The sequence below is a fragment of the Phocoena sinus genome, chromosome 12, assembly GCF_008692025.1.
Source record: "Phocoena sinus isolate mPhoSin1 chromosome 12, mPhoSin1.pri, whole genome shotgun sequence".
Classification (NCBI taxonomy): domain Eukaryota; kingdom Metazoa; phylum Chordata; class Mammalia; order Artiodactyla; family Phocoenidae; genus Phocoena; species Phocoena sinus.
The window spans coordinates 49836694-49855710 of NC_045774.1; the positions used below are offsets into that span (position 1 = coordinate 49836694).

A 19017-nucleotide genomic window follows, 5' to 3' on the forward strand; every position below is an offset into this window, starting at 1 on the left:
ACTATGAACTAATAAAACTGACTACATATATATATGCTGTATCTCTTCTTTTTCCCAATTATATTTTGGTAAAAATGATGATAAGCACTGAAGCAGCCTCATGAGCCATCCTTCCCATTCTGCACTGTCCCCTCCCTAGCATCCTTCACTCCTTCCCCTCATTTCCTTCTTTCCATTCTCATCTCCGATCCCTTGTATATTCAAGTCTGGGGCAGGCTTCCACAATATAAATAATAACCTCTTTCTGAAAATGAGCACAGAACCAAAAAGACAGCACAACAGAAATGACTGCTTTTGAAACAGGATAACATTATCATAAAATCAATTTCCTTCCAACAGCTATAGTGAAACACAGAAAAATCTGAAATTAGCAACATTGTTCTCATTGGGCTATCCGGTCATTTTGGCAGAAGCATAAATGAAATATGGTACAACAAACATGTATTCCAGTTATATATTTTGACAGGAAGCATTCCATTAAAACAGCACTTACCTTTTAGGCTAAAAGTAATATATAAAAGGGATGTGTTTATATGATCAATATATTTGGAGCCTTTTTTCCATTTGTTGAGAGAAAACATCAAAGTACTAAATGATACAGGCATTACCGCCCCAATTTTCACCCTCTTAACACAATACGAAAGTAAACATACTGCTTTTATAGTAATTATATTTTTTATGCTTCTTGAATGGCCTTAATGGCACAATAATTCATACTATGCAGTACCCCAAAATATCTTAATACTATCTAAAGAAGCTTTCCATTTTTCAGCCATGTTTTCAAGGAGTTTCTTTTTTATTAAGCTTACTAGTAGCTTCCTTTAATTTTTAGCAAGTATGATAAAATGTAAGATTGAAAAACATAACCAAATAAAGGATATTCCTTCCAAGGATCATAATGGAGACTTCTTGAATGTCCTGCTGTTATTATAACTTAAAATATATCCATAGTATTTATGGTCACATACTAAGCTTGGAATCTAAGGCCAGCCCTAATGAGCCTGAGAATCTTCCTGGCTACTTTTGACGGCAGATAAGGCTATCACCTTCTGGAAGACAGCAGTACTTTGGACACAGACAAAAGCTTAAAACAGGTAGGTTCTCTGCAGTTGCAGATAACAAGAGGGCAAAATGACTATCTACTTTTGTAATCAATCATGCTCTAAAGGAAAAAAGAATATGCACCTTTCAAACTCCATCCAAACAGGTTAAACACTAACCAGTTTTATTATGCACTGTATTTAAATAGGTCAGGCTTGACTGTAACAATTCTTTTTAATTAGCCAAAAATTTTAACTTGGAAACTAGAATGTTTGTTGACCTAATATTAAATTAAGTTCGTGATAATGTGGTCTCTGAAATCAGTAATGGAAAGGGACACTATTCAATAAACAGTGCTGTTTGACCATTGTGGGGGAGTGGACAGTGACGTTAGATCCCTACCTCACACTGTACGTTGAAATAAATACCAATTAAATGTAAGAAGAACAAAGATCAACACCCTCACAGAAAAAGAAAAACATGCAATTTTTAAAAGAAACAAGTAGACAATGAAAATACATAAACTCAACTGTACTAATTATTAAACAAATGCAAACTGAAAACAATATACCATCTTCTACCTTTTAAGTTGGCAAATACTTTTCAAAATGAGCTCTCCCATACTCTGCTGAGGGGGGCTTGACTGCTATATCCTTTGGTAAGGCTATTTGGCAATATATATATTTTTAAAAGGTCCTGAAAATATCTATACTCTGAACTAATAAATATGCTTCTGAAATTTTCATAAGATAAAAAATATGCAAAAAAGGTATATGTTCAGAGATGTTTGTTTAAAAAGAACCAAAATGCACAATGAAAACAAATAATCTCCCTATGGTGCTTCTAAAGAATAGACTGCTACAAAGCTACCAAAAATCATGTTGTAAGAGAATATTTAGGGTCATAAAGATTACTCACGTTATCTAAAAGGGCAAAAACAGATATACAGTACCTGTATAGTAAACCTAGAAGGATCACGTTCTGCTAAATATGAACAAGTTGCTATCTCTGAAAGGTGAGGATTACATGATTTGTGAGTTCTTCTATAATTATAATTAACATATATTACTTTCATAATTAAAAAAATACACCATTCATTCATTTATCCAAGAGCCTACTACTATGTCCCACACTAGGGATACAGTCTATACAAGGCTGATTTCTGGCTCTCGTAGGGCTTATGTTCCACAGTGGGAAACAAAAATAATATACAAGTAAATAATGTACAAGGTACTTCCAGAGGATGTAAGTTCTATGAAAAAAATAAAAGAGTGACGAGAGAGTGATGAGAAAGGAGAGGGACACTCAGGTCGGGTGGTCAGGGAAGTGGGTAGAGGCTGGGCAGCTCCAGGAACAGCACGAAGGCCAGGGGGCTGGAGGGCAGGGAGCAAAGGAAAGAGCAGGACTAGGGACAGCCGAGGCAGAGCACACAAAGCCTAGTAGGTCACGGTAAAGAGCGTGACTTTTAAATGCAATCAGAAGCCATGTAAGGGTTTTCTGAGAGGGGAGTGATAAGATCTAAGTCTTGAAAAGATCACTCTGGCTGCTGTGAAGGGCAAGAGGAGAAGAAGGAGGCAGAGGGAGGAATCAGGAGCCACTGCAGGTGTTCAGATGAAAGCCAACAGCTGTCCACACCAGCCCGGCAGGAGTAAGGATGAAACACAGCAGAAGGGTCTGGGATATATTTTGGAGCTAGAGCCAAAAAGATCTGCTGAGAGATGAGATGGGGGAGGATAAGGAGAAAGAATAAAGAAATCAAGGATGATTCCTAGGATTCTGAACTGAACAGCAGGAGCTGAGGTGGAAAATGAAACAAAAAACGAAACAAGTAGAGAAACAGGTCTGGGGCAGAGTCAAGAGCTCCTGTCTCAGAAATGATCAGTTTGAGATTCTTCTTAGATTATCTGTGGTAGGAAGAAACTTGGCCCCATGACCTTTCCTCCCTAGTTTCCCATGAATATTTTACATTACATGGCAAAAGGGACTTTGCAGATGTAAGTGAAATTACTAATCACTGACTTCAAGATAGGGAAATTATCTTGTCTTATCCGGGTGGGCCCACTGTAATCACAGGAATCCTTGAAAGGCAGAGGAGGAAGGCAGAGAGATTCGAAGCACAAGGGTTTATGCACTGTTGCTGGCTTTGAAGATGGAGTGGGCCACAAGCCAAGGAGCCTTTCGAAACCAAGAATGAGCCCCAGCCACAGGGACATCTGCCCTAGAACCGCCTGGGATTCTGCCAACAACCTGAAGGAGCCTGGAGGCCTCCGGATCAGCATCCACATTCTCACTTGATTTTGATTTCATCTGACTTCACTGCTTTCATTTTGACTTCAGCCGGGTGAGACCCTAAGCAGAGAACACAGCTGAGTAATGCTGTGCCCAGACTTCTGACCCACAAGCACCGTGAGATCACAAACAGGTGTTGTTTTAAGCCACCAAGTCTGTGATAATTTGTTACAGCACCTATAGAAAACTGCCACAATATTCTGGAGGAAATGCCTGCTAGGCAGGCACGTAGATAAATAAGTCTGGAGTTCAGTGGAGGAGTCAAGGGAAGAGATATGAATTTGAATGTCAAATGCATGGTACTTAAAAGCTGGGTAAGATGCCCCAAAGGTGAAAGTATAGAAAGAGAAGAGGAAGGTTTAGAAATAGGGCAGGAGAAGTCACCAGGGAGACTGAGTGAGACAGCACAGAGGTGAGTTTCAAGAAAGAGGGAGTGCTCAACTGTGATACAAGCTGCTGAAAGCCCGAGTAAGATGAAGACAGGAAAGGAATCACCGGATTTGGCAATGGGGGATTGTTGGTGATTTTGACAAGCACTGGTTCGGTGGCATGACAGGGCAGAGGCCCAGTGAGGCAGGTGGAGAGAACAGGATATGTGAGAGGAAAGAGGCGTGCAGATAACTCTTTCAAGAGGTTTTGCTTTCGGAGAGCAGAGAAATAGGACTTTAGCTAGTGGTGGGTGCGGAATTAAGGACGGGAGGAAAGATTCAACAAAGAACATAAGGTGTGCTTTTATGCTAATGGAAATGAGGCAGCAGTGGGGAGCAACTGACATATATGGCAGTGAGCTGTATGATATAAGGTAGAAACAGTGGGTGCAGATAAGGACAGGCTCTGCATTTGGCGCTAAGGAGGAGTTCCCCCCCCCCCAATGACATTTGCTCAATGAAGAATGAAGCAAAGATACCAGCTGAGAGTGGTTTAGGGAGAGAGGACAAGGTATGAATGGTCACTCTGGAGAGTGAAAGAATGAACATATTAGGGAAATATAGCAGGACTGTCAGGCTGTTTTGAGTATCCTTCAGAGAACTGCAGTCAGTTTAAACTGAGGGTCATAACTGCAACTTTTTCTCTTGCCACGTTTAACGGCTTTGGTTACAGAACAGGTGGACAGTTGGGTTTTAGCCAGAGTTTTATTAATGTGATTTCAAATGTTATTAAAACATAACATTTTCCAAATGTCTTCTTTCTGCTATAGCCAAATATAGCTTACTCACTCTAAACCTGCTGTTAGAAGGATGACCTTAGAAGGCTAGCTCAGTATTCTTTTTTTTTTGCGGTACGCGGGCCTCTCACCGCCGCGGCCCCTCCCATTGCGGAGCACAGGCTCCGGACGCGCAGGCCCAGTGGCCATGGCCCACGGGCCCAGCCACTCCGAGGCATATGGGATCCTCCCAGACCGGGGCACGAACCCGTGTCCCCTGCATTGGCAGGCAGACTCTCAACCACTGCGCCACCAGGGAAGCCCTCAGTATTCTTGATAAACAAAAATGTGCTCAGATGTTCCTTTGCATGTCCCTCTCTCAGGGGTGGGCAGAAAGGAAAAGACACTGCTCCACTACCTCACGGCACTACCATAATGCTGGTGATGCCATCTCAACACTGTTTTCTGTAATCACTGCATTCCATGCATGGTGAGCTTTGAAGTCTTTACCCCACAAGCTTTTTTTTTTTTTTTTAAATCTCTATTTGAGGAGAACATGGCTCCCCTCCATGCATGGATACACACACACACATTCACACATTTAAATTACAGCTGTGTGCATGTATGTATGTATATATATGTGTGTGTGTATATATATATACAGCTGGTCTATTATTAACCGTTGCAGGTATCTTATCTTTTTATTTTTTTCTTATAATAGGATTTCAGTTCAACAAGCTTCAGGGAAAAAAAAAAGTCAGGCTTAACTCAAATATAAATGTAAAAAAAAAAATTAGAAAGAGCTTGACAGGGTCCTTCAGTGAATTATAATTATAAAGTTCTTCCTAATATCCAAAGGGAGTACCTAGGTACCTATTCTTTCCTTGTTGGCGTCCTATAACTGCTTATGTAGCCAGTTATACTAGAAATCAACGGACATTTCTTAGAGACAAACCCCAGAAGATGGTAATATGTGAAGCCTCAAGAACAGGTTTTATTAAAATGAGCGTGAAAGGGAGTCAGGTGGGTGACCCACATAGCATCAATCTGTCTATATGAACCAAGGATAAAATTCCTAACAACCTAATTTCAAGTACCTTCCTGCCTATCCAAGAGGCATAACATGAGGAGATTAACATTTACAAAGTTATTTCGAGTGCTTTAAAGAAAATGGTTCTATTACTATATTACCATTGTATAATATCCATTGTAACTTAAAATTAAATTGTACACCCCAATGACACCATGCTTCTCAAAATAAAGAAGTCTGTTTTAGCCACATTATTCATAAAATAATTCCTTCCATAATAGTTTCTCTTTCAGTTGTGCATAATTTTGCTTTACCTTTCCATCAGGTGCATGTTACTTATTCATGACCATCCTCTGTCTTTTAATGGTTCTCCTTTCTTTTTTAATCATGCACAGCTACACATTCATTCTCTGTGCGCTAATCTTATTGAAAAACACATTATTTGGGCTTCCCTGGTGGCACAGTGGTTAGGAATCTGCCTGCCAATGCAGTGGACATGGGCTCGAGCCCTGGTCCGGGAAGATCCCACGTGCTGTAGGGCAACTAAGCCCGTGAGCCACAACTACTGAGCCCGCGCTCTAGAGCCCGCAAGCCACAACTACTGAAGTCCTGCATGCCTAGAGCCCGTGCTCCGCAACAAGAGAAGCCACCGCAATGAGAAGCCCACGCACCGCAACAAAGAGTAGCCCCCGCTCGCCGCAACTAGAGAAAGCCCGCACGCAGCAACGAAGACCCAATGCAGCCAAAAATAAATAAATAAAACAAATTTATTTTTTAAAAAAACCACATTACTTGATCCTTAAGTGTCAATAATGACTCCCAATTCAGGGACAACCATGACAGGAGAGGGCAGAAGAGTGGACAACCCTTTCCATCAGGGCAGTTTTAAACGTTTTTCATGATAACACACACCAAGAGGTATATGTATTTGTTGGCACATAACTTACACAACTGTTATAAGTTGAATTGTGTCTTCCGCAAAAGATATGTTGAGGTCTTAAGCCCCAGTACCTGTGAATATGACCCTATTTGGAAATCAAGTCTTTGCAGATATAATCCTGTTAAGATACAGTCACACTGGAGTGGGGTAGGCCCGTAATCCAGTATGACTGGTGTCCTTATAAGAAGAGACACACACACACAGGGAGGAGTATGCCACGAAGACACAACAGAGGGGAGAATGTCATGTGACACCAGAGATAGAAATTAAAGCGCTGCAAGCCAAGGGTCAGCAGCAAACCACCAGAACCTAAGAAGCAAGTAAGGATCTTCCCCTGAAGACTTCAGAGGGAGCACAGGCCTGCTGGCACCTTGATTTCTGACTTCAAGCCTCCAGAACTGTGAAACAATAGATTTCTGTTGTTTTAAGCCACCCAGCTTGTGGCTGTACTTTGTTACAGAAGCCCTAGGAAACTAGTAAAACAATGAAGCATAGCCAGTGAGATGCCTTTAGAGAGATCATCTTAAAACCATTCTAATTTATAAAAACAAGTGAAACCATGTATTATTTTTATAATAATCAATTATTTGCAATACATGTTATAGCCAATTGGAATACATCAATTAATATTAGTATCTTCATTGAGAACCACAGCAGTAGGTATAACAAAGGATGATGGGAATACTTTAATATTTTTGCTTTAGAAATCTAGAATTTAAAGGTATGCCACTGGCTTGAATTTCTAAATCTGACTTTCCTAACTCTTCCTAACTCTGACTTTCCAAACTTTTTGTTTGGATTAATATACTTCGATTGTAAAGTTCCTAAATCCAGCTCAAGAGTCATGCATACAGAGGAATATCTAAATACTCTTAAAGGTCTATAGTGGCTTTGTGGTTTATGTTATACATTGAGCTGACCCGGAGTTGTTCAATGGGCGTAATTCTCAGTGAATTCGAAAGACATGATCTGAGCAGCCTAGGAGCATTACTGATAGGCTACATGCTATTAGGTTGACATACTTAGTCCTGTCAATTTCTTAATTCAGGGCAAAGGGGAAGTTGAGAGGATCAGGGAATGGATTAACTCATGCATTTATTAATTCATTCCATAAATAGTTCTTGTGCCATGAGCAAGGCATTAGGGACACCATAGTGAATGAGATGCTCACGGAGCTCTTGGGTGTCACGGTAGGGGCTGGGGGGGACACACAACACGACTAATAGTACAGTTAACAATTTAAGTGCAATTGTGCCAAGTGCTACAAAGGTAGAGAACGTTACAAGAACAGAAACTGAGTACCTTCCTTGAGGAAGTGAAAGGAGAATGAGGTCTAAAGCTCAAAAGACTGCAGTCATGTATTCCAACGGGTGCAGCAAGAGCCTGTGGCAGAAGCCTAACTTACTCAGGAAACAGTAAGAAGGTCCGTGTGTCTGGAGAGCGGTGATGGGGGAGGGGAATGGCGTGAAAGGCAGGATGGCAAGGTAGGTGGGGCCAGACCACCCAGGACCTCTAGGTCTGTCCCGCACATCCCTCCCACGCCCGCCAGGCTGCCAACCTGTTTCCGACCCCTCCATAGTGTGTAAATGGAAATGGTCTTACTTGATGTGGTGGACTCCAAAGTGACCCCCATGCTCCCCACTTCCTGCTGTTCATGCCTTAGTGTCATAATCTGTGCTGTGTAGTGAATTGTGTCTCCCTAAAAAAATATACTGAAGCCCTAAACCCCAATACCCATTAATGTAATCTTATTTGAAAATAGGGTCTTTGCAGACATAATCAAGTCAAGATGATGTTATACTGAATTAGGGTAGACCCTAACCCAGTATGACTGGTGTCCCTACAGGAAGAGGGAAATGTGACACAGACCTAGACACACAAAGGAAGAAGGCCATGTGACAATGGAAGCAGAGATTGAAGTGCTGCAGCTGCAAGCCAAGGAACACCAAGGACTGCTGGCAAAATATCAGAATCTAGGAAGAAGCATTCTCCTATGGGTTTCAGAGTGAACTTGGCTCTGCTGACAACTTGACATTGAACTACCCCCAAACTGTGAGATAAGTTTCTATTGTTTTAAGTCATCTAGTTTGTATTATTTTGTTACAACAGCCTCAGGAAACTGATACAGATTGTGCTTGTGTGTGGGTGGGACCAATGATTTGCTTCTGAGCAACGAGATATGGCAAAGTGATGGCACGTCACCCCAATGATTACATTATGTTATATAAGACTCTGTCTTGCTAGCAGACTCATTCTAGAGACCGTCTTCCACATGCCAGCTATGAAGACGCAAGTCGCTATGAGTCCTACAAGGAACAAGTCCACACGGAACTGCAAGGAGTTGAATTCCACCAACAAACACATGAGCAGGGAAGTGGATTCTTCCTGAATCAGGCCTCCAGATGAGACCACAGCCTGACTGACATCTTGACTATAGCTTTGTGAGACCCTGTGCAGAGAACCCAGCTAAACTGTGCTTGGAATTCTGACCCACAGAAATCATGAGATAATGAATACATGTTGTTTTAAGCTGCTAACTTTTTAGTAATTTGTTTGATAGCTTAGAAAACTAACACGCTTGAACAGTAGTATACCAAACTGTTAGTAGTAGTTTAGCCTTTGCATTCTCTCTGGGCATAGGAAATGTCGAAAGCTGCTTCTTTTATGGATATTTTCAGGCACTCTTCTGAGGTTCCCAACACTGGGGACTCTCCTGCAGTTCCCTTGGTGTGAGCACATGTATCTTCTCACATCAGGCATTTTCTTGCTACTACTTCCTTGGGAATCCAGTGATCACTTCCTGGTTCCTGCTGCTACGGTCCCTCTGGCCAGGACCTACGCCAACGCCATGCCAGCACTCTCCCCCGTGAGGCCTACTTCTGGGCACCTATAAACACTCAAGGATCCTTTGGCCTAACCAACTCTGGGAGGGTAGGCCATTCCCAACATGGCAGCCCTCTCCTCAGCCCGTCCCTCTGCTTCAGCTTTGCTACACAGCAGTCTAAGGCCAACAGCTCCATGGGGTCCCTCCAACAACAGAACACTACATTAAGCTTGTCCAGAGTCCTAGTTCTCTCTAGGCTGGAGGTGAAGGAGTAGGGGTGGGTGAGTCGCTGCATGGCAACAGTGTACTCCAAAGACTCTCTTTACCAATCTCTTCTCTACATTCTGTAAACGGTTTTATCTTTGATCTGGTTCAAGAGTCCAAGACTCACGGAATCAGCCTGAGCACTTCCTTTATAAATTCTGTGCGTGCGGTCTGTCTCACAATCACTTTCCTATCTATTGTTTTGGAAATCCCATCAGAATGGAGGCAAGAAAAGTGCCACTTTAACCATCTGTTTCTTTTAGTATTCGCAAGTCATAAAATAAGAGTAAAATTTAGTGTTAATGTTACAACTCATTTCTAGCTGACATTTAAAAGAATCAGTGATATTTACATTCTTAGACAATTGTTAAAATGATGAACTCTATTTAAAATAATTACTCAACACTCTTGAACAAATTTATCTATGTTTTGCAAGCAGAAATTCAGAACAAGGCAGAAGCCAAGGAATCAAATATTCTCAAGTACGTAAAAGCTATAATTATGGGTAGCCAAAGTGCCCTATTTAAAATACAAAGTTTATTCATTCATTTACTGAACAAATATTTACTGAGTACCTCTTAAGTGACAGATTGTTTTATTTAAACTTTTAAAATATTTAATTTTGACTTTATCCAGTTAGCTTAAAAAAAAAGTATAAGAGAAAAATGCACATCAGGATAAGTCTTAGAAATGCATATAACTCCAGAATTACCTGAAAAGGCATTGCTGTAATATCTAGACAGGGTCTGCATGATGTCTTTTGAGTGCTGGGTCCACGGCGCTATCTTTCTGTAGGTTTTTACACGATGAACAAGTTGGGAACCACCATACTGAAGGGACAGGGTATCCCCATGATCTTCATAGAGTTCCTCAAATAACCTAAGCAAAACATACAAACACTAAAGAATTTCACCCAAAGTATTACACACGTATTCACTTAGCTGTGGACTCAAAACAAGTATTTTACTTTATGAATTCCTCTAAGCCTTTCTTTTCAAGTAGACTCTTCAACATCTTGAAGATATATGCACATACAAAATATATTATATTTTATAGTAATGGTCTAATAAGCAACAAAGTCAAAGCTATATATATATATATATATATATATATATATATATATATATATATAAAAAAGCAGGGGCACCAAAAGCATAACCCATCAAAGCCAGACCAAGGTGGTTTTAACTCTATTAAAAGAATCCTAACTTTCTGCAGCCTGCCAAATCAATTTACCTCCCACAACAGAATTTTCTGTTCTCTCTGAATTGCCTTTGGGAAAAAGGACATGCTCTTGTCACAAACAAACCATATTCTTTCCTAGAAATACACGTTTGAAACTTATGTTTCTTCAAGTGCCTGTTAAAGACATTTTAGTGCAGTGATATCTGAGGACCTGGCCATTTGTAAGCTCATCACTTTTTTTTTGACAGAGCCTTGAGTATCTCAGAGGACCTGTAACAGCGATCACTGCATTTTCAAGAAATGGTACTTCACACAATGTCATGGACCCAACGGACAGTGAATAAACAGTATTCCTGACTGAAGAATCAATGTTTTATCTGTCTTATATGTTTAATTCAAAATATATGAAGGCTTATTACTTTTCTTTCCTAATGCAGTCTGGATTTGTTTCTTAAAAAACCCACTAGTTTGGATTTATCTAAAGTACATAATGTTTATTGATAATTAACACAAATAGGAAAATAAAAACCATGGTAACAATACACAAGGCTTTAACAGAAATATATATTACCAAATTAATTTGAATAATGTCTTTTAACAACATGGTTTTTGAGAAGCTGAAAGGAGAAACAAGTTCATAAAAGTCCTTATTAATCAGGTTTGCTTTCTGTCATTACCAGCATTCGAAAGGCAGAAAATAAGGCTTACCTAACTGCATCTGTATCAAACTGTAGATTCGGTTTGTCAATTAAGCCCAAGGAATACAGCTGATAAGCCAGAGCACATTTCCCCACCATAAACTGTGCTGTGTTGGTGCGATCCAAACAGTCCACACAGTTGGTTCGAAGAACACCAGTCTAAAGAGAAACACCTTGAACTGTCATTCATTATTCAGTCACCAAAACTACCTCCATCCTACTTTAGATTTCTTTAAGCAATAGAAGATAGCTGCAGGCAGGGTATTATTCCTGAACCAATAATGAAGAACATTTTTTTCATTATAAAAGGTTGTATTTGCTGTTCACTTAACACTGATGCAACAGCATCATTGCACCCTCTAGTCTATATTTGAATTATTTTCTTTAGTTTAACAAGATAAAAATAGCTAACATTTTCCACATGTATCAATTAGTAAAATATGTGCTTTTTACCCTGATCTATCTCCTTTACTGTACAAACTAAAATATTCAGTGCGTGAGGCCATTTCATTCTTAAAGCATAATTAATATATATACTGTTGTATTTGGTTCATTTTCCAAAGTCTTTCTAATTTATTCTTTTCACATTTCTGTTTATGGTTTTATTTCCAATAACAAAATTTATACTATATAGAAAAAATCTGTGGGCGATTATTATTTCAGCTACACATCCTTCGCAAGAGTTAAACACTAGCAGTAAGGCTTTTAAAACTCATTCTCAGGACTTCCCTGGTGGCGCAGTGGTTAAGAATCTGCCTGCCAGTGCAGGGGACACGGCTTCCAGCCCTGGTCCAGGAAGATCCCAAATGCCGCAGAGCAACTAAGCCCGTGTGCCACAATTACTGAGCCTGCACTCTTAGAGCCTGCAAGCCACAACTACTGAAGCCCACATGCCACAACTACTGAAGCCCACACGCCTAGAGCCCGTGCTCCACAACAAGGGAAGCCACCGCAATGAGAAGCCCGTGCACCACAATGAAGCATAGTCCCTGCTCACCGCCACTAGAAAAAGCCAGCGTGCAGCAACAAAGACCCAACGCAGCCAAAAATAAATAAATAAACATATTTTTTAAAAAAACCTCATTCTCAAATGATTAATAATTTTGCATTCAATAAGCAGTATCTCTCTCCATGGTTGCTTTCAGAAAACATCATACACTGTGGATACAGATTCTATTCATTATTAATACAATGTCATCTATACCTGCAGGCGACCAGTGGAAATCACACATCCTCCTAGTTCATTCCACCTGTGTTTAAAAATACATGCTTTAATTAAAAAATTTTAATAACATAATCTATATTCATATTTGGTACTAGCTCTTTATTAAGAATCAAAGTAATAGGGCTGAATGCCCCTGAATAATCAGCTGATTCAGTTTACTTTCATTCTCTCAGGAAAGTGAATATGCAAGTCACAGAGATGGAATGCTATCCATGCTCTAAAGGGAGACCAGGAAAGGAGCATCTTAACCTGCTCCAGCCCTACACTCTTAGCATTTTGTCACCCATGTTCAACCAAAATCTCTCGTGCTTTAATTTAAGCGCATTTCCTGTTTGGTCTCTACAGACATGACTAATAATTGCAGGGCAACTTTATAATAAAATCTTCCAAGCCTGATCCTTCTCGCCTCAACGTCAGGAGGCCCCACCTCCTCCAGCTTTTCTTCATGGAGCTTTGTTACAGTCCTTCGGTTGTTTTTACAGTCTTCCTTATTATTTTCTTTCCTACATACTTTCTCCACGTGCTAATGAATGCCTGGGGAAATGTTATTACATAAGTACTATATAATGATATTACTATTTTAATTATTTAAAATATTTTAATTATTTAAAACAAGGTGCAGTGAAGAAAATAACACAGCAGGCCTGACTGCTATCCTCAGAAAGGCCTGCTTACAAGGCTGGCCCTTGGCTGCAGTCTGGAACTTCAGTTCCCACCATTCCCAGAACAGACAAGAGTGGCTCAATGTGCCTAAGCCGTCTGTAGAAACAACATGGTTTGCTGAACATCCTTTCCTTCTGCGAGTCTGAAATTTTGGAAGCTGCCAGGCAGAGGCTGCCTATAGGACCACCTCCAATAAAAACCCTGGCACCAAGTCTTTCATCATCTCCCCTGGTTGGTGACATTTCACACACACATCACAAGTCGCTGGGAGAATTAGCACTCTCTGTGTGCCTCTAGCAGGAGAGGACTCTGGAAGCATGCCCCTGATTTCCTCTGGACTTCATCCCATGTGCCTTTCCCCTTGGCTAATTTTGCTTTGTTTTGTCTGGTAGTAATAAATCACAGCCAAGAGAACAACAGTATGCTGGGTCCTTTGAGTTCTCCTAGTGAATCACTGAGCCTGGGAGTGGTCTTGGGGACCCTGGTCACAGGTGCCCCGAAATTCAAACTATAACAAAAGGATTACTTGCAAAGATGTACACATTAGGAGTTGGTTGTTTTTTGGTTTTGCTTTGTGTGTGTGTGTGTGTGTGTGTGTGTGTGTGTGTGTGTGTTTACCATTATAGTTAACTTTACTAACTGAAAATAAAATACTGGAAATATATAATATTGGTCCCTTAAAAGATAAATAAAGCACATTTGCTTGATCTGAAGGTGCTCACAAAGTAGTAATGAGGAAAGACTTGTGAGCAACTAACTATAATACAATGATACATTTTCATTAAAATGTTAGTTTAAATACTAATGTATACACTGGTTTATTAGAAAATTTTTCCTGCTCCTATTTAATACTGAAGAATAGAATTCATTACAGAAAATTTTACTTTACAGAAATATTTTATGTAATGTTTATTCTAAGAAGCAAGAGATTCCATGGCTTCCATCTCAGGGTATATACCCGCAGAGGAAACTGCATGCCATCGTGAACGTTCATTCCACAGTCACATGGGCTGCGTGTCTTGTCTCCCCAAAGGAATAAAGTCATCCATCTTCCAAGGAGTCAAACTGCTCATATTTAGAATATTTTTTATCTGTAAGAGCAAAATTCTTGATTTCTTTTAAGGTTTTAAAACACCATACATACTTTTCATCTGGCCGCAAAATGCTACAGTATGAATCAGGGCGGTTTACAAAGAAGCCTGTTTTCTTCACCACACTTTCTGCAATCACGTTCAGGCGATCCAGAACATTACACAGCTTGCTGAGGGCAAGGAGGAAGAATGAGAGAAGTGAGAACAGCCCACGTCTTCATACATATTTATTCTCACATCTAAAGCAAAGTCTACAGTAATGATACTCAGGGATTTAATTTTTTAAATCTCTGGTTTGTACTCAATAGGAACATTGTAAGAATTAATTTCTGGAATGCAATGTGTACTCAATAACTAGCAAGATTTGGCACAAGGAGACATGAAGGGCCCGTAACTCGATAGCAACTATTGGCAAGCCTTAAACTCGGCACATGACATCCCCCTGCAAGAGCTCTTCCCAAAGCCTTTCACTCCTCAAGAGTGCAGTCAGTTAAATATGGATTCATGAAATGTGAAGAGAGCACAATGCACAGTGCAGTGGAAGGGGAAGAAAACACTGGAAAATAAATTACTACTAATGGCACCAACCTGCAACCAGGCTTATACTATGGGAAAGTGTGTGTGTGTGTGTGTGTGTGTGTGTGTGTGTTTCTGTGTGCGCACGCGTGCATGTATCTATAACTACATTAAAATGGTTCAGAAAAAAGTACAATGAGTCAAGTACAAAACAATACAGTGACATTTAAAAATAACGGAGACCTCAATATGAGCCTAATGTTTGTATGACCCCTGGTAAATGAATGCAAGTTCCTTGGATGAGATGAGTTTTGAATCAGATCTTGACAGAGAGGCGGGAAAGCAGCCAGTGGAGGGCAGGGGGAAACAACAGGAACAAAGGTTCCAGAATTGGACCCTGGCTGCTGCACTGGGGACAGAACATGAAGGTTAGCTTTTCAGGAACAGAACAGCCCTGGGAATAAAGAAGAAGTTATGCATTCTGGAACCAACCAGGTGATGGGGCTTTAACATTACACTAAGGGGTTTGGATTTACTATAAACAGTCAAGAGTTAGCGCTGGTTCATCCATGCATGAGATAATCTGAAAGTGGTGTCTGAGAAAGTGATTAAACAGGGAGAAAGAAATAGAAAAAAGTGAAACTAATGCCTTTAAGGAAAAGCAGCAGAGTAAAGATGTTCTGAGCTCACGAGATACTTCAAAGAGAATTTCTAAACGGTAAAAATGCTGGGCAAAAAGAATTTGGTCAACTAATTTAAGCCCTCAAATTATACACCAGCAGTTAAACAGCCCCTCAAGCCGGTTCACAAAGGAAATGAAAAAAGTAACATTCACTTTACCAGAGAGATCAGCTTCCTGCTATTTCACATCACAAGAGGAGGAAAATATAACCAGACGTATGAGCATCTGCTCACCTTTTGGTGTACTTGGCCATATCCCAAGGAATATAAATAATCGTGTGCTCGGGAGGCAAGAACTGGTTGAGGTAGGTCACAGCAGCTACGAGTTCTTCACTCAAAATTCTCTCATGCTTTCTTTTCTCTCGTTCCTTTACCAAAAATTAAACATTTTCAGTGTTCTAACTACCTTAAATCAGAGGAACAGACTTTTAACATAACTTTGCCACTAAGACAAAAAGCTGAAGTGCTAAATATACAAAAATGAAACCTACCTACTCAAATTAAAATAATGTAAAGAAATAAATGCATCACTGAATTACAGTCAACAGATAATGAGCATTAAAGACTCAAGGAGATCAGATTTCTCCCTCATAACCTCCTACAGTCCCAAGAAGCCCAGCTCACCCTACACAGGCCTGTCCTACACACTCCACACTCCACTTTGGCAAAGGAGAACTTCCCAAGGACCAGGAGAAAGGAACCTCCAACCCCAGCCAGCTAAGGACCAGAGAGTAATCAACTGGGCCTAGATGGCTAATCCCCAAACTGGCAGAGTGGAGAATGCTTTCGCAGGCTTCATAGGCTTTTTTTTTTTTTTTTTTTTTGGCTGTGTTGGGTCTTCGTTGCTGTGCGCGGGCTTTCTCTAGTTGCAGCAAGCGGGAGCTACTCTTCATTGCAGTGCGTGGGCTTCCCATTGCGGTGGCTTCTCTTGTTGCGGAGCACGGGCTGTAAGCGCGTGGGCTTCAGCAGTTGTGGCACATGGGCTCAGTAGTTGTGGCTCACGGGCTCTAGAGCGCAGGCTCAGTAATTGTGACGCAGGCTTAGCTGCTCCGCGGCATGTGGGATCTTCCCTGACCAGGGCTTGAACCTGTGTCTCCTGCACTGGCAAGTGGATTCTTAACCACTGGGCCACCAGGGAAGTCCCGTTCATAGGCTTTTAAACTTGACTCTCATAAAATCCCCGTGAGGTAGCCAAGGCAGCCATGTCTTCCCCTTTTACACTGTGGCTGGATGAACTGAAGCTGAGAGGCGTTCATGGGACTAAACCTGACTGTCCACCTCCTTTCCTGCTGTAGCTCCTTAGATATCATACTGCCTCCCATTCAAGAGGAGCTGGTGCATAGTGTCCAGTTTTGTGGTTGGAGTGCTGGCTCTGCCTCTTACCAGCCACATGGCCTTGAGCAAGGTTCTCAACTTTCCTTGGCCTCCATTTCTTCGTCTGTAAAATGGGTAACAGTAGTATCTCACTTAAAGGATTGATGTGAGGTTTAACTGAGATGAAACATGATCGTTTCTTATAAGAGCATATGACACATGGTAAGGATTAATAAAAATTAACTTTATTGTTATCCTGATCAGGACTTCACATAGAAACAAACAAAAAACAATTAATTCAGCAATATGGATACAGCACTGAGGTACTATTGCTGGCATCAAAATAGGTCTACACTGTTTTCAACCATGGTGATTACTTTTCAACTGTCATGAATTTAATTAGATAATCACTGAGGAAACAGAAAAGGGGTATCTATTTTGCACAGCTGTATGTATGGAGGAATTAGGTAAGAATTGATTAAGAACAGCATTAAATCAGTTTGGGATGAACAAATATTTAGCTTATTTTTACATCTGAGAAAATTAAATTGTATACCTGTAATTTTCTCAAAAGCACTTTAAGCCAACTAGAGAAACAAAAAGTTTTTGAATTTCTTATATCAAATCTGACATTTAATGAGACAGAGAGATAAAGTTATTTCATCAACTTTCAATCATGTCTATGTAAAGAATCTGCTTTATGCATTGTCTGCCCACAGTGGATTAGCTAGTGGATTGTTTCATTGACCTTCTTTGGTCACAGACCCCTTTAACAACCAGATGAAAACTTCACATATGCAAGTGATTGTTTCAAAGGGTTCAGAGACACCCCCCACAGTGGCCGTCCATGGACCCGGGATTAAAGTCCTCTGATGTACAATGACATCAGATCCCTGGTTGGCTTCCTACTGATCCCCAGTAGAAGCAATGACAGTATAAGGATTGCTCCAAAATGTCTGACAAGCAGTGTCTCAAACCTCCACATGGTGGAGTGGAGGGAGGGCAGGAGATAGTGCACAACACAGGGCAAAAGAGAAATCAAGAAAAGTATTCCACTTTAGACACTTCATACGGAGGCAGAATAAAGAGTGAATATCCGTTGATATCGTGCTACACACACACGCACACATACACACATTCTTTGACAAGTTAATGAGGAGTTCTAAGTGAACTGAATAAACATCTTCTTTTATCCTATGAATAAAATAATGACAAAAACAACAGAACATTTTTTTCTATTCTACAAAACAGCAACTTAATCTCCAAACAATTTTCTAGTTATTGCCAGGATTTTTATGGCAATGAAACAATAAACAAGGACAATTTTAAAATCCACTGACTGCCCTTTAAATATTAAGAAATAAATGTTCATTTGAGAAATCTGGGCAGGAACACTTTACAGCCACACGTATCTGGTATTATATTTTGAACCTGCATATTTAATAGAGAAATAGATTATTTCAAACATCATAAACTGAATTTCCACTTAACCATAGCTTTTAACCACACTATAAGGACTCTGTAAAATATGAAGAAAATTCACTAATTAAGGTCGATGTTTATGTTCTAGTGATAACCTTGTAATTTAGTGCTTCAGCAATCATTTATTTCTATACTAACAATCTCTTATGGCTTATAGTTTACTAGAAAAATGTTCATGAGGGTTCTTATTACTAGAGTTTTCATTTTTGAAGTTTTTGATTATGTCTCTTATAGCTGTTGTTCAATATCAGGCTGTGGTTGTGGACCATCCACCTATTGCCGTATGTTATTCTGAGTTGATGGGGGAGAGACGTGAAAATGAAACTTCTGAACTGATGTGAACCAAAGTCTAAAAAGATGTATTTAATACCTGAATGATTTATTTTACAAAGTCAATCCCTGATAGGATGCAATAATTTCATAAAGCAAAGAGCAATAAAGGAAGAAATAAAGCTTCCTGCCTCACTGTCCCCAGCCCCTCCTGCCCACTCCCCTCCTCCGGAGCCACACGCTCACAGGCACACACACACACCCTGCTCCTCTGAACACTCGCACTTGGTTCTACGGTCCTTTCCCCGCAACTGGATCTTGGTCTGTGCCCCCCTCCTGGGTGGCTCCCAGTACCTGTTC

At 40.4% G+C, this 19017-nt stretch overlaps 1 protein-coding gene across 6 annotated transcripts in view; it reads right to left on the bottom strand.

Moving 5' to 3' along the window:
* Positions 1-19017, bottom strand: part of FIG4 (FIG4 phosphoinositide 5-phosphatase) — a 136200-nt gene that overhangs the window by 56839 nt on the left and 60344 nt on the right. For all 6 annotated transcript variants that reach the window (XR_004352537.1, XM_032651275.1, XM_032651274.1 and 3 more), the window contains exons 11-15: positions 15826-15959; positions 14448-14564; positions 12620-12665; positions 11426-11574; positions 10245-10411 (exon numbers count right to left, since the gene is read on the bottom strand). Coding sequence is in view for 5 of the 6 variants with exons in the window: in XM_032651275.1 (XP_032507166.1) it covers positions 10245-10411; positions 11426-11574; positions 12620-12665; positions 14448-14564; positions 15826-15959 (613 nt within the window). In the remaining variant the exon portion in view is untranslated. The remainder of the gene's footprint in view (positions 1-10244; positions 10412-11425; positions 11575-12619; positions 12666-14447; positions 14565-15825; positions 15960-19017) is intronic.